Source organism: Myotis nattereri, assembly GCF_964212035.1.
Source record: "Myotis nattereri genome assembly, chromosome: 6".
NCBI lineage: Eukaryota > Metazoa > Chordata > Mammalia > Chiroptera > Vespertilionidae > Myotis > Myotis nattereri.
In genome coordinates this window covers 46,194,916-46,218,010 of record NC_138081.1, presented here as the reverse complement: position 1 = coordinate 46,218,010, position 23,095 = coordinate 46,194,916, and the positions used below count along the sequence as shown (strand labels likewise).

Genomic DNA, 23,095 nt, shown 5'->3' with positions numbered 1-23,095 from the left:
AAAAAACAACCCCAAAACATTGTCAATAGATTTAAGTCTAGGTCTCAAAGTCACCCCTTTAGGAATTCTATATATAAACAGGTAAAGATAGATACACATACACACACACACACACACACACACACACACACACACCATATATATGTAACAAAAAGCATCCAAGAGTGAAAGGACTGGAGATTTACTATCTGAAAGCAAATGTAGCTGTGCATGTAATAATCAGATCTGGCCTTGAAAGTATAAGTTATCACTTGCTCCATCTTCTCATCTTTTCCACCTTTCAGATACCATTACATCTTGTGTATATTAATCTATAATAATAAAAGCATAATATGCTAATTAGACTGGACCGCCAAACCACCGGATGTTATTCCGGATGTACTTCCAAACGAAGCCGCCGTGGTGGGGGCCGAGGCAGAGGCAGTTAGGGGTGATCAGGAAGGCAGGCAAGCAGTTAGGGGCAATCAGGCAGGCAGAGTGGTTAGGGATGATCAGGCAGGCAAGTGAGCAGTTAGGGGCGATCAGGCAGGCAGGTGAGTGGTTAGGGGTGATCAGGTAGGCAGGCAGAGGCAGTTAGGGGAGATCAGGCAGACAGGTGAATGGTTAGGAGCAATCAGGCAAGAAGGCTAGCAGTTAGGGGCAATCAGGCAGGCAAGTGAGTGGTTAGGGGCGATCAGGCAGGCAGGCAAGTGGTTAGGGGTGATCAGGCAGGCAGGTGAGCATGTAGGGGTGATAAGGTAGAGATACAGAGTGGTTAGGGGCGATCAGGCAGGCAGGCGAGCAGTTAGGAGCCAGCGGTCCTGGATTACAAGAGGGATGTCCGACTGCCAGTTTAGCAGGGTCGGGCCTAAACCAGCAGTCAGACATCCCCCAAGGGGTCCCGGATTGTGACAGGTTTCAGGCTGGGCTGAAGGACCCCCTCCACCCCCAGCCCCGTACACGAATTTCGTGCACTGGGCCTCTAGTATCTGATAAACAAGAAAGCAATTTTTCCATGTTCACTTTAAAAATGTAAAGTTTATTACTGAAATAAACACTTATTTTCTCATAAAATTCTGAAGTAGATTTATAAGCACTATGAAAAGCTTAAGCTTTAGAAATTTCCTTTGAAAATGAAGGGGAGGGGAGGGGAGTTATAGGGCTTTTAGATTCAAGAAAAGACTGGCAAGTGATAAAAATACAATTTTTGCAATTGCAGATTATCCCAATATATAAGTAGAAAGGGCTGAAGAGGTTCAGTGTGACTGTAATAGAGAGCTCTCTCAGAATTTAGATTTTCAAATGATGACATGCAGAAGGAAAAGCAGGCTCAGGACCAAGGATACACTGTGAGTATGCAAAACATTATTAAAGCTAAGGCCAAGATGAATCCTAACTCACCAAAAATGTTGAGAAAAATAAAACTGGTGGAGGTGAGTAACTTTTGAGGAAAAAAAGACCTGCTGACTGGGTCTGATGATCTATTACTTATGATGACAGAGAAAAAGAAAAATTTCTCTATTTTTTATGGTGGTTCTGATAATAAGCTTTACACTGAGAAGGGTAGAACAATGGAGCAAATGAAAACAGATGGTAAAATGTAATTTTCAAAATGGGGCTAAAGGTACATTTTGCAAAACTGTAGACTAGAGGAATAGATATAATCCTAAGTCTCCAAATTAATTATACTAAAAACATGGCTTGTGCTTGTTGAGAAAAAGGAGTGTGACTGTGAAGAGCCAAGGAGAGTCACTAAACATAGATTAAGTCACACTTCACAAAAGTTATCTCAAAATGATCACACACCCAAATGTAAAATGCAAAAGTATAAAACTTACAGGAGAAAAATATATGCCAAAAACATGGAAAACATTGGTAAGTTGGACTCTATTAAAATTTAAAACTTCTCTGTTACACACATTATTTAAAAAAAGGATAAGCCACAGGGTAAAAGAACATATTTGCAAAACTTATATCTGATAAAGTACTTGCATCCAAAATATACAAAGAAAATGAACAAACCAATTAAAAAATAGGCAAAAAAATGTCTGAACATATGCCTCACGAAAGATATACAGATGGCAAAAATGCATGTCAAAAGATGTTCAATATAATTTGTCATTATAGAAATACAAATTAAAACAACAATGTGTTATCAGTACACACCTATTAGAATGGCTAAAATTCTAAAAACAGACAATACTGGTGAGGGTGTACAGTAACACTAACTCATTTCATTGCTGGTGAGAATACACAATGGTAAACCACTTTTTTTTTAACGTTTTTATTGATTTCAGAGAGAGAGAAGGGAGAGGGAGAGAGAGATAGAAACATCACTGAGAGTAACACATCGATTGCTGCCTCTTGCATGCCCCCAGATAGGGAACTGAACCAGGGATCTCTCAGTTTAAGGGGCAATGCTCAACCACTGACCCACACCAACTGGGAAGGTACAGCCACTTTTCAAGAGAGTTTAGTAGTTTCTTAAAAAACAAAACATAGTCTTACCATATGATCTAGCAATCATACTCCTAGGTATTTAACCCAATCAATGTGAAAACTTACGTCCACATAAAAATCTGCATGCAACTGTTTACAGCTTTATTCAACCACCAAAAACTGGTAGTAAACAAGATGTCCTTTCCTAGGTGAACTGATAAACTGTGATACATTCATACAATGGAATATTATTCAGCAATAAAAAGGAATGTGCTGTTAAGCCAAAGACATAGATGAATGTTAAATGCATATTGCTAAGTGAAAGAAACTAGACCAAAAAGGCTTTAATTATGACAGTCTCAAAGAAAAGATGGTGAACAGGTCAGGAACTGTCAGGTGTCCAGGAGAAAGCTAAGTAAGCGAAGCAGTTGATTTTCTTAGAGCAGTAAAACTATTCTGTATGATACTGTAATGGTGGATACATGACACCACATGTTTGTCAAAACCCATAGAACGTTATAGCATAGAGGGAATCCTAAGGAATGGAAATTTTTTAAAAAATTATTTCGGAGGTCTGGGGAGCCCAGGATAGAATGTAAAATATGTCAAAAGAATGTAATTGTATTACCAATGTTATGAAAGAATTTCCCTGAAAGAGGTGGGGGGAAAAAGGTTCTTATTCTTACCTAACTAACTTTGGATAGGTGAACTCTATAAAACGGTAAAAGAAAGTGTATGTAGCAAAACTGATTAAGTATATAGATGGTCAATGGGAGAAAAAGACAATTTGAAAAGACCACATACTGTATGATTCCAATTACATAACACTTTGTTGAAGTGAAGGTTATAGGGTAAGAGGAGGATGCTAGAATGATCAATGTAGTATGGATTACAGTTAGAGACATCAGTATATAGATATGGCTAGTTACACATAGAAATTTATAGATATGTGTACATATACAGATTAGTATACCAACATATGTTTTCTTGCCTTGTCTACTGAGAGGTCCTAGAAACAAGTTCATCCCAGTATTAATGAGAACACCCAGTTACCAGGTTTTGGTATCTAATACTATTCTCAATAAAAGAAACTAGGGTTTCTTGGAGAAACTGCTGATTTTAGAACTGGGACAGGAAATATGTAAGATAAGCCTGAAGCATCTTGTAGTACCAGAAAGCAAGGATGTATGCAAACAAAATATAACTCATAATGATGGGGCTATGTCAAAGGGGCACAGAAGTTAACTCAGAGTTCCCAATGGCCAAAGCTGGAACAACTGGAGCAACAAAATAAAGTAGTAATGGATTATGACCAAGTATAATAAGTATCCAAAGAATCCTCATGAATATAAATGACTAAGTAAATAAATGGAGACAAAAAGACAAATCTCCTGTGTAGAATTCCAAATAATCTCTGTAGATACTGTGCCCCCCACCCCCTCAAGGCAATGGAACTTAATTCTCTGCCTTTTAAGTGTGGGCTGCATATAGTAACCTCCTTTCAAAGAGGACAGCATAGAAAGGGGGGGGGGGGAGGGAATAGTAACTTCATAGTGGAAAACCTGACAAACATACTATCTATGCCAGGTGATCAAGTTTAACATCAACAGTCAAAAGTAATATGGACAGTATGCATCCTAGATATAATGTAGTGACAATGGCACTTTACCTCTGTGATCTTCCTCCCCCAAACCCACAAGCGCAGTTCTAATCACGAGAGCAACATCAGACAAATCCCAATTGAGGGACATTCTACAAAATACCTGACCAGTATTCCTCAAAACTGTCAAGGTCATCAAAAACAAGGAAAGTCTGAAAAACTGTCACAGCCAAGAGCAGCCTAAGGAGACATGATGACTAAATGTAATGTGGAATCCTGGATGGGATCCTAGAACAGAAAAGGGACAATAGGTAAAAACTAAGGAAATCTGAATGAAGTATGGACTGTTAATAATAAAGTATCAAATATCAATTTATTGTGACAAATATATCATAATAAGATATTAATAGGAAAATGGTTGTGGGAACTCTTCATAATTTTTCTATAAATCTAAAATAAATAAAAAGTTCATTTAAAAATAATAAATTAGATCAGACTAACCTCAATATTAACCAGTCTAACTTGACAGAACTCTAGCCAAATAGTTTTCATCAAATCCTTATAGACCAAAATGAGAAGCATGGGACAGACATAAGAAAAAATAGTTGTGTTTGATGAAGCAATAATAAAAAAAAATTGATTAAAGGACTGAAGGCAAGGATGATTTCTGTAAGTATCACAGGGACTAGGTATTCTGGATATGATCTTTTCATGATTATTATCAACGACTTGGATGCTTACAGAATATACACTAATAAGTCTGCTAATTAGAGGAAACTGAAAAGGATTCTGAATAACAAATCAAGATTTAAAAGGGTTTTGACAAGTTACAGAGACAGAATAAACCTTATTAAAGAGTGAAATTGAAGAGAAAAAAAAGTAATACCCTATGTGCCAAAAGACAAAGTATAAATATGTAAAGAATTTAAAATAGTAGCATTTACTTTAAATGTGTGTGTGTGTGTGTGTGTGTGTGTGTGTATGGTTTTAGTGACCTCGTTGAGTTTTGAGAAAGATATGGCTACCCCAAAAGACAATGTCATCTTAAGTCAATACTAAGTATAAATTATTAGGATGAAGGAGAGAGAGTACCAATGGCAGCTCATATTTAGGGTACACATCAAGTTCTGAGAATTACACATTAATGAGACCACCAACAAAATCTACTCAAAAATTAGGTATCATGATTGTAGATTTAAAAGCATGCCACACCAGGAAGGCTCTTAGTCTACAAAAGAAAAGATGACTAAGTGTTGACATGATGGCAATCTTTAAATATCTCAATTGATATGGTGCAAAAAGAGGGACTTATACTCTTGTTCAGTATGGCTTTAGAGGTATCACTAGATCCAAAAGATGTAAACTCTAAGAATATAGTTTTCACAATGACTATTTTCTAATAGAGGGCTAAGAACGGACTGAACTACACAGTTACCATTCTCTAGAAATATTCAAGCAAAGGCCAATGTATTTATCAGTAATGTGTCAGAAGGGAGCAAAAATTGAGTTTAAAAAAATGAGTATTCAGTTGGTCTTTCCAATCCCAAGATTATGATTAAAGAAAAGTACAAGTAATATGTAAGCCTAAAGTTCCTGTGATATTCAAAGGCCATCTACTTGAATTATGTTGGTCTAGTAATTAGAGTTACCTTATTCTAGGAGGCTAACATCTTAAAATGAAACCAACTTTTTAAATTTTGAGTCATGCCCACCCCCAATCCCAAAAAGATTTCTTGGTTTAGCTGCATTTTAGTAGGTCTAAAATCAGTAAAAATAAATAAATAAATAAATTATACATACATACATATATAATATATATATATATGTATATATTTTGCCCATCTGACAAAAAATAGGTATAATTTCGATTAATTCACACCTGATGGCTATTGCTGTGTTGGCTGTTGTAATTTTTTAATTTGACCATCTAAGGGAAAAGAAGTCAGTGCCCCTGACTAAACAGTCAGGTAGTGCATGTTTTAAAAGTTCTTGCAGCACACTGGTGTGCCTCTTGTGGCATACCAGGGTGCCACAGCACACCAGTTGAAAATCACTGAAATACTATATCAAAACTCAAAGACTTCACTATAAACTAATGAGCTATATCTACTGACATGTACTTCTTAATCTCTGAGCTCTAGCTCCTCTCTTCAAAGCTGCTATAGGTTAGATTAAGTTAAACCAAGGGGCTGAATATCTATAATAATAAAAGCATAACATGCTAATTAAACCAGACATCCTTCCAACGACCTTCTGGACAAAGCCGGGACTGTGAAGGAAGCCCAGGTCCCAGGTGCTGGAGAGAAGCCCGGGTCCTGGGTGCCAGAGGGAAGCCAGTGCTGGCAGCCGAGGGAAGGAAGGCCTACTCTTGGACGAATTTTGTGCATTGGGCCTCTAGTATAATATAAAAAGCTAAAAGTTCCTTTTGAACCATCAAATTTGAGAATGTAAATAAAGTAGCACGTGTGTGTAAATGTTAGTTCCTTCAACTTTTTCAAAGAAGGAAATGAATAATTTGTGTAATTATACATAAAATAACTCCCACCAAAGAAGCATTCTAAATAACAGAGAACAAAGTAAAGATTATGGCTGCAAAATTCCTCAATCATATATTTCTCTGGTTGCTTCATGAGTTGTATGAAAGTCTGGCTATCTACAATCCACCTGCTATTTTAGAAACTCCTCTTGGTTGCATAATCCAAATTATCCCAGTGGCTATATCAGGTGAAGACCAAGAAATAAAGCAGCACAGAGATGGGCAGACATTTGTTAACAGAAACAACATCGGGCACATTTAAACAGGAAATGGAGCGCACTTTCTTTTAAAATAAATTTTAAATCTCTGCTAAGGTGAAAGTTTCATTTTCCTACTTTAGCATAATGTGTGAGTTTGGCAAAAATGCTCTTCAGGAAAAAAAGGAATTAATTCCTTAAGAGAGAGAGAAGAACATTGTTTGCCTCCCATATGTGCCCTGACCAGGAATTGATCCCATAACCTTTCGGTGCATGGGACAATGCTCCAACCAACTGAGCCACCTGGCCAGGGCAAGGAGTTAATTCTTTATTTAAACTAGATGAAATTTTATTTTATTAAGTTAGGTTCAACAGGGCATATTATAAAAAGAAGAGAAGTTAAAGATCTCATTTCAATTCCTGCTATTGCCTCACATCACTGGCAATGTGATACAGAAAATACAAGTAATCTTTCTGAGCCTCCACTTTCTGATCTGTAAAACAGAATAAAGGGCCTACCATTTTCATAGGATCATTGTGAAGGTTAAATGAAACCATGCATATTAAAGGACATTTAAAACTGTTAAAAACTATACAATGTAATTTGATATTAATATATTACAACCAATATTTTTAAAAGTTGAGAACATTAGAAAATACAATTTCATTATAGCACAAAAAACAACAACATAGTGTTATTAATATAATGGAAAGAAAACTAATATGCCAAAGGCAAAACAAAACAAAACACTAAGATTCTCAACTTTTAAATGTTCTTCTTATTACTTTAAATAATGAGTGTCTATTCTTTATTTCTCTAAGGTACGGAGAACACTGCAGCTAATCTGTGGATAGCCACAAAGTAAGGGGATACTAAAAATAAACTTCTTATGAAAATTTAAAAAACAGATAACATTGCTATAAACTATCAGAAAAGCAATAGAGCAATGGTAAGAAGGGAGGCCATGTAGGAACAACCAGCTTGAAGAGAACTTTGGAGATTAGCAGGGAAGCCTTTCAGTAAATATCAAAGTATCAGAAGTGTTCAGAAGCAATGGGCTATTTATACTCCCTTCTCAGAGCCTTCATAATTTGCTATCATATTGCAAAATACTTAGACTCTGCAATCAATCAACAGGAAAAGCTGCAATAAACAATGGAAGCAGCTTATTTAATTCTCCAATTTAATACCTTGGGAAAGATTAGAGTGAAAGCTGGGCACTTTCCAAAATAATCTCAAGTACTAAAGACAACAACTGTGCCCTTCTTTGTGATATATACAATTTTTGTACTCTGAACATTGTTATGCATATTAGTGATTTAGCCATCTACTTCCAACAGGATACCAGCCAGTCTGAGTTTAACTGGAGTCTTTACTGCCGAACTCATACAATAACAACTAAGTTGGATAAAATAAGACTGAGCAATAAGCTGCTTGAGAAACAATACTAATCTTAGAGACAGAAGACTTGAAAGTTCTAACACTAATTTTGTATTCTATTTTCAAGAAAATAATTTAACTACCCTATTTCAGCATCTCCATCTGTCAAGTAAGTTAGATATTAAATATAAGCCAGATTGCCACCTATCAGGATGTTGTAAAAGGAATACCTCTGTTAAAGAGATGTTGGGGGGTGGGGGGTGGGGGGGAGGAATTAGTTTCTCTGTAATGATATGATTGTAAAGTCCTATAAATACATCTTTCCCCCAAATAAAATAAAAATGAAGGGCCTCAACCATCTCAGATAAAATGTAATTAAATGATCCTTGTTTGGAATATCTTGAGATGAATTATATCAAAACAATTTTAAGTACTTAATTTTCTCTGGTCTAATGATTCTTTTTTTCTCTTTTCTCGCTCTCTCTCTCTCTAGAAAATTTACCTTTATCCTTATCCAATGGTTCCTGGGAAAGAATAGTGCACAGTACCGGGTTTTTCCACACCCCAGTCTCTTGAGCTAGAGTAGCTAAAAAATGCAATTCACAGCTGCCATTCTCCATCAGCTTTTCATGAGCTACCTATAAATATTAAATAAACATCCAAAGAATTACAACAGATTTTTAAAAGCAAGCTTATCAGGCTTTAAATATAATACTAAACTTTTGAAAAATAAGACTTTTATCTTCAAATTCTCATGCCACATTACAAAGTGCTAAATTCCTTTACTTCTGACTTTTAAAGTCAAATCTCAAGGATAAGCATTATATTATTATAAATTTTAAATAAAAACAATGTATTTTTATAAATAAGCCCATAATAATTTTTCTCCAAAATCTAAACCAGGAAGAGGAAGGTTATTTCTCAAGGAAGTTATCAAAATACCCATAGCGTAAAAGACCTTACACATTTACATCCTGTGTTAGTAAAAAAATTTTCAAAAACTTCTACCATTAATAAATGACAGACCTGCATCAAGGCCTAAGTGACAACTTACACATATTCCAATAAGAGACGTATGAAAGCAAACCAACTAAATAAATGCATGATTTTTCATTTATTTACTACATAACCTTGGCAAAATCCTATTAAAGCTGACACGAACCTTACTTATTAGTTTTTCCAAACTTTCATGCAATTGGCATATTCTATAGACCACCAAAGATCAATAATTTTTATTCAATTCAAAACTGTTTACTGAGAATTTCTATGGAGAAAGTACTAGGGAAGAGAACAACTAGTCCCAGTGTTTATGGGGCTTATCTTCTAGTCGGGTAAAAAAATATTTAAACAGTTGACACACAGGTAAAATGAAACAAATGCTGTTAAGTAGATATAAAATAACCCTGAGGAAACTCTAAAATAAGAGAAAAGTGTCATGGAAACTTAAAACTGCATGCTATGTTTATACAAAACAGCTATTCCTCAACACCATAAAACTTGCCCACTGCAACAATTTCAAGTGCTTTTAAAAATTTTCTTTGAGCAACTGCTGAAAATACTATAGAGGGATTTAAAGAGTTATTTCCTTCGCATTAACTCACATTAAAAAGTATCAATTAATGCTATTGTTTTAAAAAGGAAAGTTCAGAAGTTTATCTTACAAAAAAAATTAAGTAGCATGAGGGATTCAGTAGTATATTTGTATATAAACAACTTATTTAATTCTGTGTAGAGTGTATCTGAATGCCAAACAATGAAAAGTTCTGAATTATTTACCTAAAAATAAACACATTAGGAAAAAAATCCTAAGACACAAGGAATGATATGCTGAAGCAGAAATTGCATGATCAAAAGTTAGTTGCAATGTGACAAACAGGACAAGACACTTTCATTTCAACAAACACTTTTTAAGTATCTATTATGTATAAGACATAATAGAATCCAAAGGTATTAAGATATGAATCCTACCTTCAAGAATTCTGCACTTGAGTTTAATGTTTAATATAAAATAGGAAAATTGCTTTCTCTAACTATATTTCACATGCTTCTAAAATTTGAGATTAATCCTCTTTAATACATCTCCTACAGAAAAACATAAGGCCAAAGGATATTTTAAGAACTGTGGCTAGAGAAAAAGACAACTATATTTTTGAAAACTAGCTAGCAGGAACATCTCTTTTATCCGATTGATCAAAATTTACTTGAAGCTATAATATATCCAGCACAATCCAGTGCCTGAAACAAAGTTTAATGTTCTTGAAAATGCTCCAAAATAACTAAGTGTAAAATTGTGTAGTACTCATCTAAGTAGAATAAAAACCACTAAATAAAAGAAATAAAAGGCATGTTTTCAGCTCTAGGAAAAAAAAAAGCATGTGCTTTGGAATGAAAAAGCTGGGTTCAAATAACTACTCTGTGATATCAGCTGCATAAGTACGAGAAAATAAATATTTTAGAGTATGAGCCTCAGTTTTCTCACCTTTAAAATGGGAAAAAACATACCTACCCCCACAAAGTTTTCATAAGACTTAAGTGAGAGACAAAAAAAAAGTGAGATATGTTACATCCTTATTAAGTATATTGCAGATTTTCAATATTAGTTAAACTGTCCCTTAATACAAATGAGGACATTTTCTTTTGTGTTCCCTTACTACTCTAACAAAGTCCTTTAGTTACCTGATCTTAAAGAACAGTGTATTATTCAACCAAACTACCTAAATGTGTAAATTCACTTAGGAAACATTTATTGAGCATCTGCTATATGCAAAACACTAGTGTTAATAACAATAACAAGAGCAATTAAAATTTGTCGTTAGGTGTTTTAAAGTTTAACCCAATAATTTATTAAGAACAAAGAAAACTAACTTAAAATGTACCTATATTAAACCTAACAGGTAAATATTCTCACCTGCACCAGTGTCTGAAATTGTTCCCATTGTTTATCTGATAACTCAACAGGCAGACACAGTAGAAGTTCAACACAGCTTCTAAAAAACAAAAAAATTTGGTAAAGATATATATAATTATTAAAATTTGAAGTAAAATAAAATGCATTCTAACATTATTAGTAGACATCCCATAACTAATCTATTTAAATTTAAATTATCATAAGAGCTAAGATATAAAAGTAAAACAAAAAAAGCTAAACCTAATTTTAATTTACTCAAAGGTCTACTCACAATGCCAAGCGTTCCAGAACCAATGCTACATTTTCACATTCAGAGGTAAGATAAGGTCGGGCTTTTACATAACTTTGGATGGCCACTGTGTATACCTCCAGCAAAGGTAAGGGATCTTCTGAAGTTTTCCATTTCTCTGCATATTCAAGGAGTGTCTGTTTTGGAAGGAATAATAAAAAGTAGTCAATGTAAATCAAACTACACATTGACCAATCAACTATTTTTCTTTCCTCCCTGAGAAATTTTAAAAATAATTTTTTATTTATAAAAACGAAAATTAGTTTATACTGGTTAAAATATTCAAAGTTATAAAACCATAGTCTTACTTCCAGTTCTCTTTAGGGGGGGAAAAAAGAGTGTTAATTCATCCAATAATACATCATTTCATAAAGGCTGGTGTTAAATAGTGTAAGCATTATCTCTTTTCTACCCTAGTCAAAATGCCAGCTTTCACTCAAAATTCTAAGATTTAAGTTATTTTAAATAGAAGACATCTGGGCAAGTAATACTAGACCAGACATGCAGTGAAGAATTTAAGAGTATTTGTTTTCTATTTTTTTTGTATAAGAAGTATAAAATTCAACACCTAATAAATGAATCACATAGTCACAAAAAAACATGTAATTTTTCAGTTAATAAAAAATTATAGCACATACCATTACTGTCTTTTATAACAAGTTTTAACATTTAAAAAATCATCTAAAGACCTTCAACAAATGTAATCAATATTAAAGACTAATTACAAGGTCAAGTGATTTTTGTAATAAAGTACTTATTTATTAAATTAAAAGCAACCCTCATTCCTTAATGAAGTACATATTTCAAATTCACGTTGTCAGAATTATCAAAAAGATAAACAGCACTTTCATGCTGTTTATCTACATAATAAAGAGATGGAAGAAACTGCTACAGTAGATAAATATCCACATGTTAAGATAACTACTAAAATCACAAATTACTAAAAACTATCTAAAAGATTCTAGAATTATGCTAAATGAAGTAGGGCTCTAATTAAATGTGTTTTTTCAAATATAAGACTGCCACAATTGGTCCTCTTCACACTTCATGGTTTAAGACTCATCTCATCACATGTGAAAATTCAGATGTCATTTCCCAGAAAGGATGTTATCTTGAAGGAAACTCCACAAGGGCTTGTGTCCTCTGGCATACAGAAGCAACTTAAAAAACCCCCAAAAAACAACTGTAGGTAGCTAGGAAGGAAGAAGAGACAGCAGGAAGGAAGGAAAGAGGAAATGAACATTCAAAAGAAAACACATACTGCCTTATCCTGTCTCTATTAATCTCTAAGTAGCAGAAGTAGTAAGTGATCACAGAGAATAAGGAAGAAGAAAGGAGGAACAGAAAAGGTAATCTGGCAAATGAAAGGGCAACACAATAGCCCTAGCCGGTTTGCTCAGTGGATAGTGTTGGCCTGCAGACCAGCGAGTCCTGGGTTCAATTCCAGTCAAGGGCAAGTACTTTGGTTGCAGGCTCCTCTCTGGCCCGGCCCCTGGCCTGGCCTCACGCAGGAGGCAACAAATCAATGTGTTTATCATTCATGGATATTTTCTCTGTTTTCCCCCTCTCTCTTCCACTCTCTAAAAATCAATGGAAAAATATCCTTGAGAGAGGATTCAAAAAAATAATAAATTTTTTAAAAGGGGGCAATATAATCAAAACTCACTTTCTGCATAATCATATATTCATAGACCCCAGCCCCTCGAAGTTGGACAAAGTGCAGGTAACTTGAAGACCCAGTTCTTACAACTGGCATCTGAAGTTAGGGCCACCTTGTGGTACTAAGCCCTTTAACCTGTGGAGTCTGACACTAACTCCAGCTAGTGTCAGAACTGGATTGAATTGTAGGACACCTACTATTTGGTGTCAGAAGTCAAAACAATCTCTCAACAGGACTTACAAAATCTAAACAAAACTTGCCAAGTGAATGGAAAAATCTGCATTCTGGGATTCTTCTGTTATTGTCCCTCTACTTCTAGGAATAAAACTGAGTATGATGTTCTACATCTAAAAAATGTTACATGAGCCCTAGCCAGTTTTGCTCAGTGGTAGTGTCAGCCATGGACCAAAGGGCCTCGAGTTCAATTCCCAGTCAAGGGCAAGCACCTCAGTTGCAATTTTTTTTTAAATATATTTTATTGATTTTTTACAGAGAGGAAGGGAGAGAGAGAGTTAGAAACATCGATGAGAGAGAAACATCAATCAGCCGCCTCCTGCACACCCCCCACTGGGGATGTGCCCGCAACCCAGGTACATGCCCTTGACCGGAATCGAACCTGGGACCTTTCAGTCCGCAGGCCGACGCTCTATCCACTGAGCCAAACCGGTTTCGGCCTCAGTTGCAATTTGATCCCAGGTCTGGGTTGGAGCATGCAGGAGGCAATGAATTGATGTGTCTCACTCACATCGATGTTTTTCCTCTCTCTCTGTCTCTCCCCCTCCCTTCCACTCTCTCTCTCTCTCTCGCTCTAAAAAAATAAAATAAAAATGGAAAAGTACCTTCCGGGTTAGGATTAACAACAACAAAAAAGCAAATATCTGCCTAACTGCATAAAGCTATGAGAATTGATATTCATAACCAGCAAGTATACTGATAGTAGAGTATTTCAAGACAGCAAGATCAGTAGAACCACTGTGAAAATGGAAGCACCCCAAACATGATTGGTTAATAAATTATGCTTTCCTCAATTAAAAGACTTACTTATTGCCCTAGCCAGTGTAGTTCAGTTGGTTGGATTGTTGTCCTGTACACCAAAGGGGGGAAGGTTCGAACCCCAGTTGGGGTGCATGCAAGAGGCGACCGATCAGTGTTTCTCACATCGATGTTTCAAAACAGTAAGAGAGTTACAGTGGGGCCTTGACTCACGAGTTTAATTCGTTCCGAGACCGAGCTCGTTAACTCAAATTACTCTATCAACTCAATGCAAAAAATTGGCGGAGAGACAGCTGGTATCTCAAAAAACTCGTTAGTCGGGACACTTGTAAGTGAAGGCCCCACTGTAATTATTTGTACCTACTGCCTTAATCTATATAAGGTCTTTCAGGTGGGCATCCCACGATGCTCAGACTCATTCCTTTCACAGAATTATAAAGATATTTAATTCTATTTTAAAGAGGAGTAATTAAAAGGTCCAGTGACCTGCACAATATTAATACAATCAGTAATTAGCAAAGCCAGGCAGTCTCACTGTCTGTGAAACATTCTGTCCACTGGCCAACAGATACTGACTGTGGTAATGTAACAGAACTATAAATACGCAGAATTACTTTACAATTACAAAGTGCCTTTTACCTATATTATTTCAATTATTCCTCATAACTCCATGAGGTTAAATACTTTTTATCCAATTTGCCAGCCACAATAGAATTAAGTAACGTGACTTCTTTATCTGTTAAGATTATTTTAGCTAAGAAAATGCAACTCAAAACACTAACAATAAGAAAGGTTTATCATATGACCAACCTATGTCTTCACTCTTCCATTGTCAGATGATGCCCCACCTAACACCCAGGTGTGTCAAGAGAGTGAAACAAGCTTCTTACCCAGGGTCAGCAATAACCGGAAGAAAACAAGAGGCCATCTTTTCATGTGCCTCTGTTTTAGGAACAAGGAAACCTTTTCCAGAATACCCCCAACCCAATTCCCATTAGATTTCTCATCAGGTCTCAATGGCCAGAATTACATCACATACCTATATCAAAAGGTCACACAGCCATACTGGAATCCCATGGCTGACTTTTTTTTTTTTTTTTTTTTTTAATCCTCATCTGAGGATATGTTTTTATTGCTTTAAAAAATTCTTTTTAATTATTTTTTTGGGGGGTGACACTGGTCAACATGAACATATGGGTTTCAGGTGTGGGTTTCTGATCTGTACATTGCGCCATGTGCCCACCACCCAAATGCAAAACTTTTCCTGTCACCATATATTAGGACCCTCTTCCCGATGTTTTATTTTATTTTATTTTTTAAGAGAGAGACAGACACATCAAGGTGAGAAAGAAACATCAATCAGTTGCCTCCCATACTTGCCTGGCCAGGGAACTGAATCTGCACCCTAGGTATGTGCCCTGACTGGGTATCGAACCTGCAACCTTTTGGTGTACTAGACGACACTCTAACCAACTGAGTCACCCAGTCAGGGCAGTAATATGCTTCTTTTAAAAACGGACAAACTGGAGCATAAACAGGTTAAAGTAATAAGCCCCAAGATCACAGAGCTATTTAAGAGACAGAGAGAAGATTCAAACCCTACATTTCTGGACAAATGGAAATTTGATTCATAGCCAAAATCACAAATCTGAAAACTTGTCACATAAGAGTCTTCTTCTGTGTGGTCTCACAGGGCAAATCAGGAGCTCGAGGTTAAAGTGTGAAGAAGATACATTTCTGCTTTCCATGAGGCAGAAACATCAAACAATTAGAGTTAACCAAAAATAGAACAGGTTAGCCTCCTGGCACAGGAGGACCCAGAACTGAAGTTATTTAAGAAGGAGCAAGATGATTCTGAGTTCAGAAAACTGTATAGGAGTCATATTTTGGAGCCACATTCCTTCATACCAGAAAAAACTACACCAGTGTGTAATGTGAAGGGGGCAGCTAGCTCATACAGGTTTTGACTAATGTATACATTGCTTAAAAATGATTCTAATTAGTTTAATATTTAAAAAGAATAAATTTCACATAAACCTTAGATTTCTAACTTTTCTATTTTTAAAATTTTGGAAAATTAGGCAACTCATATTCTGGCATGGCAACTAATGGCTGGAGCTGAGTCATAGATGAGCCAAGCACCCTGACTGAAACCAGGCATGGACAGTCTGGCTGCTAAAAGCCTCAACAAGCTGGCTCTCTCGTTAAGGAACCTATAGGACCCCTAACAAGATATTTGTGGTTACACCCTCTATTCTATAGTGTGTATTATGGACAGGCCTGAGACAGGAGAAATACTAACCAAAAAAAAGGTTAAAGGATCCTGCTCTAAGGCAGTGGTTCTCAACCTTCCTAATGCCGCGACCCTTTAATACAGTTCCTCATGTTGTGGTGATCCCCAGCCATAAAATTATTTTCGTTGCTACTTCATAACTGTAATTTTGCTACTATTATGAATCATAATGTAAATATCTGGTATGCAGGATGTATTTTCATTGTTACAAATTGAACATAATTAAAGCATAGTGATTAACCACAAAAACAATATGTAATTATATATGTGTTTTCCGATGGTCTTAGGCGATCCCTGTGAAAGGGTTGTTAGACCCCCAAAGGGGTCGCGACCCACAGGTTGAGAACCGCTGCTCTAAGGAGATCTCCAACATAGTGTTTCTCAACCTCTTCTTCATTATCATCTGCTCGCAAGGAGCCTTTTAACTTCTTTTTCCTAACTGTCCCCCATCCCTAATGACATGTAATACTACAGATATATTATAGTGTATGTTTATAGGACATGTATATATATCCTATATAATAAAAGCCCAGCAACCATAATGACCAGAACGACTGCTTGACCAGTCGCTATGAGGTGCATTGACCACCTCTTGGTTCCTCCCCCCGACCCCTGGATCGCAGGCTCCGATTGCAGCATGGCGAACGGGGAACCATGGGGAACCGGGTGGGTGATGGCGGGGCGAGACTGGGGACTGGCAAGCAGGTAGAACGGCTGACCTCTTGGTCCCTCCCCCCAGCTTTTGATCAATCGGTAGTGGTGGCGACGGCGGGGTGGGACTGGGAACTGGTGAATGGGCAGAAGATGACCCTGGTTGTAGGCTAGACCTAGGGATTTCGTGCACTGGGCCTCTAGTATAAACATAAAAACAGTGGAGTGTTGAATGTGTTTATATTGTTAAACTCATGTTTTAGTTCCAATTTATATATAGGATTCCCTAGAAGTTCTCAACAGTTTTGGTCTCATGACCCTTTATTCTCTTAAATATTACTGAGAATCACAAAGAGTTTTTGTTTATGTAGTTTACAACAATTGATAGTCATATTAGAAATGAAAACTTAGATTTTTAAAGTACTTATAAATGGAATTAAAATAACAATAAAACCATCATGTTACAATAAGGCATTTTTAATGAAAATAAACATTTCCAAAAAATTTAAAACAGTGGCATTGTTTTACATTTTTCAGATCTCTTCAGTGTTTGACTTACTAGAAAAGAGCAGAAATCATATCTATTTCTGCATTTAATCTGTTGCTATATCATATGTCGAGTAACCTCTGACACATTCCATTGTACATGTGCTAAAGAAGAAAAATATCTTATAGGTTTGGCCTTGTGGACCCCCTGAACTTTTGGTGAATGAGTACTACTCTTTAAACTTTCAAAGTTATTAAAATTTATTTTAAGGTTTCTGTGGAAAAATTAGACACATACATTTTGCACCTTGCTCTCTCCAAGCTTTACTAAAACTAATTTTTTAAAAGCAGCATAAACTGAACCAAGAAAATAGTAATGGAGGAAAAAGAAACAAAATTTTAAACAATGGAAAGTACATGAAGATTGGCACTCTAAGTAAGCTTTACAGGAAGATACTGACTCTGTAGAAATCACCAAAGGGCTCAAGAATTGAGAGAGCTAGGTGCCTCTGAAAATGGGGATAAGAATGAGGATTGGCTGGAAGTCTATTTTAGCAGTTAAGCCTCCCTGATTTCCTCATCTCTCTCCACAGCTTGGTCACATAAACTAGCCACTACTCCTCTCTATCCCCAGCAGAAGTTTATTCTGTACAGATTTTTTTTATATACACAATTGAGGGGAGGTATCTTACCTTTAACAGGGCAGTAAGTAATCTTCACATACTGTCTATATAGAGACAGCGCCCTTTTCTCAACTCTTCTCCCCCAGATCATGGCCAGAACCTCCAGAGTCCTTAGCCGAGTCCTTCTCTGGGAACTCACGAGAAAAGACTCACAGAGATATTCTGACACCAGGTCTTCCCCAGGAAAAAAACCAGCTAAGTCCCCTTATTGTGAAGACCATAATAACTCATGAGCTTGTACCTCTCAATCAGTTTTTAGTAAGTAAATGTGGATGGCTGAGGACAGCTAGACATTTGAGGAAAGTATCTAATAGGTGAGAGAGCAAAATAAACAGTAAAAAATAAATTTAAAAAAGGAAAAGAAAGTTGAGAATGAGCAGAAACTATTCAAGGAGAAGACAAAATTCCAAGAAACTATCATTAATATCCTCAGAAGTGACAGAATGTATTAGACCTAAGATTTGGAAACAGCCTAAGTGCCCTTCAGCAGATGAGTGGATTAAAAACGGTGGTACATCTATACAATGGAATACTACACTGCTGTAAAAAAGAAAGAACTCTTACTATTTGCAGCAGCATGGATGGACCAAGAGAGCATTATGCTAAGCGAAATAAGCCAGTCAGAGAAAGGTAAGTATCACTCGATCTCACTCATTTGTGGAATGTAACGAACAACATAAACTGACGAACAAAAATAGATCCAGAGACATAGAAGCATCGAACAGATCATCAAACCTCAGAGGGAAGGAAAGGGAAGGGTAAGAGATCAACCAAACTTGTATCTATGCATATAAGCATGACTGATGGACACAGACAATAGGGGGGTGGGGGCATGTGCTGGGGGGCAGGAGCAGGCGGGAAGAAGTCAATGGGGGGAAAAGGAGACATATATAAAACTTTCAAAAATAAAGAATTAAAAAAGCCACACAATTGCAGATTCAATTCCCAGTCAGGGCACATACTTAGGATGCAGGTTTGATCCCCCAGTTGGTTGGGGTATGTACGAGAGGCAACCAATCAATATTCTCTCTCTCCCCCTCCTTTACTTTCTCTCTCTAAAATCAATTAAAAACACACACAAACATATCCTCGAGGATTTAAAAAAAAGAGTCCTTATCTAAAAATAATTAATGAGATATCATCTCACACCTGTTGAAATGGCTATTATAAAAAAGACAAGAGAAAACACAGACATATAGATCAATGGAAACAGAACAGAGACCCCAGAAATCGACCCAAGCCATTATATTCAATTAATATTTGACAGAGGAGGCAAGAGCATTCAATGGAATCAAGATAGTCTCTTCAATAAATGGTGTTGGGGAAATTGAAAAGATACATACCAAAAAATGAAACTAGACCACCAACTTAAACCATACACAAGAATAAACTCAAAATGGATAAAAGACTTAAATGTAAGTAGTAAAACCATAAAAATCTTAGAAAAAAACCATAGGTAGCAAAATATCAAATATATGTCATAGCAATATCTTTGCAGGTACATCTCCTAGGGCAAAGGAAACTAAGGAGAAAATAAACAAATGGGACTACATCAAAATAAAAAGCTTCTACACAGCAAAAAAACAATCAACAAAATGAAAAGGGAGTCGGTCCACAATATGGGAGAACATATTTGGCAATGATACATCTGATTAAGGTTTAATATCCAAAATATATAAGGAACTCATACAACTTAAGAAACAGAAGACAAACAATCCAATTAAAAAACAGGCAAAGGACCTAAATAGACACTTCTCCAAAGAGGACATACATATGGCCAAGGGACATATGAAAAAATGCTCAAAGTCATTGACTATTAGAGAGATGCAAATTAAAACAACAATGAGGTATCAACTCACACCGGTCAGAATGGCTACTATCAACAAATGACAAGTGCTGGTGAGGATGTGGAGAAAAGGGAACCCTAGTACACTGCTGGTGGGAATGCAGCTATTATGGAAAACAGTATGGAGTTTCCTCAAAAAATTAAATATGGAACTGCCATTTGACCAGTGATTCTACTTCTAGGAATATATCCTAGAAAACCCAAAACACCAATTAGAAAGAATGTATGTACCCCTATGTTTATATAGCAGAGCAATTTACAATTCCTAAGATCTGGAAACAGCCCAAGTGCCCATCAGTAGATGAGTGGCAAAAACCAAACAAACTGTGGTACATTTATACCATGGAATACAATGCAGCACTAAAAAAGAAGATTTCTTACCCTTTGAGACAGCATGGAGGGACTTAGAGAGTATTACACTAAGTGAAATAAGCCAAATAAAGACAAGTATCACATGATCTCACTCATATGTGGAATCTAATGAACAAAATAAACTGATAAACAAAATAGATCTAGAGACTAGAAGAATGGGTGAGTGAAAACAGACCAACCAAAGAACTTGTATGCATATATACATAACCCATGGACACAGACAATAGAGTGGTGAAGACCTGGGGCGGGCTAGAAGGGGACGAAGGGGGACATATGTAATACTTTCAACAGTAAAAAATTTTTTTTAAATCCCTCATTATTATGTTCATTTTCAAACTTGATATTTGGCTTTTTTACTTGAAAGACAACAGAACTAAACTTTCTAAAATAATTAAAAGGATAATACAGCTGGCTGTGTGTTAATCTACATTTAAAAATTTTTCTTACATAATGCAAAAAAGTTAAGAATATTGATATCCTAAAAACTAATTTTAAAATAACCTTTGGATATTTACAATGTTTAAATATTTCTGGAAACTTAGAATATTGGTTTAAAATCTGTCGACAGCAGGTCCCAGCAGCTGGGGAGGCAGGAGGAGGAGCAGCAGCAGCCAGGCAGCCCAGCTTCCGAACTTAGTTAGGGTACTCAGTGCATGGCTGGAAGGCTCCCTAGCCAGGATGCCCAGGAGCAAGGCCAGCTCTGCCCAGAGGTCGGCAAAGGACTCCAAGAGGAGATCTGTGAGGTTTTTAACTAAAAACCTGCAAAAGTGGAAACAAAGCCAAAAAAGGCAGCAGGAAAGGACAAATCTGCAGACAAAAAAAAAAGTGCAAAACAAAAGAGGAAAGGGAAGCAAAGGGAAACCAGTCTAGCGGCTAACCAAAAAACTAAGGAAGCTACCTACAGAAAACAGAGAAACTAAAAACGAGGAGAGTCCAGACTCTGATGAAGCAGGGGAGAAAGCCAAGTCTAATTAACATCATTTACCATGTCTTATCAGTGATCCCTGTCTCCCTTCTTATACAATCCAGAGAAATAGTTTTATCAACTATTGCGTAAATACAAATTTTTAGTAGCTCTAGAGACCTTTTTTAGAAGGAAACTCCACTTCATCGCATTTTTTAAAAAATATATATTTGTTATTGTTTTCAGAGAAGAAGGGAGAGGGAGAGAGCAATAGAAACATCAATGATGAGAGAGAATCATTGATCAGCTGCAGTATCCAAGGAACACACAAATCTGGAAGAGTGCCCTTCCCCAAAGCTAGGTTTTGGACCTTGTTGGAGAAGATGTGGTTGCAATCTACTGGAGTGCAAAGTTGTTCTCCAGGTTGGGCTAGGCCAAAGAGGATGGTGGGTAAGCACACAATGGGAGTTAGGATACTGAGAACCTGACTGCCAGCAGCATCTGCATAGGAAGGGCCAGGGGAAATAACCATCTGTGACACCACAGGCATGCATGAGGAGCTGGGATGTTGACTGGTGGCTTTCCATCAGGAGACATGAGGTTTGGGGTATGCAATGCCCATGTCAGGAAAACTGATGAAGTGGTCACTAAGTTGGGGCTGTGAGCTCACAAAATCTGTCCACTTGGCATCCACCTGAATGGCCATATATCTGTGCCACTTGCAGCCATGCAGTTGGAACAAGAAACAAAAACAGAAGCCCCTAGCTTGCGTAAAGTTCCTTAGGCATCCTCTATTGACAAAGCTTAACTTCACACAACATAGATGCCTACAGGGTCAAGCCAATATTGCAGAGCAAGTTATAAAGAGTTGATTTAGAGCTGGGAGGGAATCTGATAACTGCTACACTCAATACTCAGGGATCTACATAAAGGATAAAGCATGACAGAAGCAATAAACTGTAAGTATATATTACATTAAATTTGACTAAAAGTTTCAAAAAAATCTGATTGGCTCACTGCTGTCACTTCTCCATTACACTCTGAAAATGGGGAAAATAGCTCAGGCAGTTATTTAACAATATATTTCAGAAATTTCAGCTACCTACAGCACTATAAACTGTGGTTTCCAATGAGAGAGTATACAATAAAGTACAGGGGCGTGGGGATATATTTTTCTATTTAATTTATCTAAAACTCCTTTTTATTGAATTTATTGGGGTGACAACAGCTAATAAAATTACATAGGTTTCAGGTGTACAATTCTACAATACATCATCTGTCTAGTGTATTGTGTGTTCACCACCCCAAGCCAAGTCTCCTTCCATCACCATTTATCCTCCCTTTTCTCTCTTCTATCTCCCACACCCCCTTCTCTTAAAACTTTATTATTTAATAAACAGATTAAACTATATAAACTGAAACTACATATGTATGCATAAGTGTGTATATATGATTTATAATTAAACATTCCCATATTGAGGTTTCATATTCAAATGTTTACTAGAATAATACCCAATTAAAAGCAGTTTAAAGACCACTGATGTAGACCCTACCTTTCCCCATGGATTTTAAGTACATCTTTGCACCATACAAAGAGGCCAAACACTTAAGAAATGCAGATTTTTAAAAATTAGTGCAATAAAATAAAAAATTATAACTGGGGATCAGAAACAGATTTCTTCAAGTTGCTCTCATTGTAGGTCATACATATGTACTGATTACCTTTAAAAGATCCACATATTACTTAAAAAATCTCAAACTAATTCCAACTACTGCTAAACAAAGAACACTAAAACATTTTTTTTTTAGTAAGGCGATTGTTCTTTTTTTTTTTTAATCTTTATTGTTCCTATTATTATAGATGTCCCTCTCCCCCCC

General features: G+C 36.4%; 1 protein-coding gene across 2 annotated transcripts in view; it reads right to left on the bottom strand.

The window, feature by feature from the left end:
• Positions 1-23,095, bottom strand: part of ZNF292 (zinc finger protein 292) — a 76,876-nt gene that overhangs the window by 31,010 nt on the left and 22,771 nt on the right. The window contains exons 2-4 of one of the 2 annotated variants that reach the window (XM_081094010.1): positions 11,312-11,466; positions 11,041-11,119; positions 8,635-8,770 (exon numbers count right to left, since the gene is read on the bottom strand). In XM_081094010.1, the coding sequence (XP_080950136.1) occupies positions 8,635-8,770; positions 11,041-11,119; positions 11,312-11,466 (370 nt within the window). The remainder of the gene's footprint in view (positions 1-8,634; positions 8,771-11,040; positions 11,120-11,311; positions 11,467-23,095) is intronic. The other variant, XM_081094011.1, reaches the window with a different exon arrangement.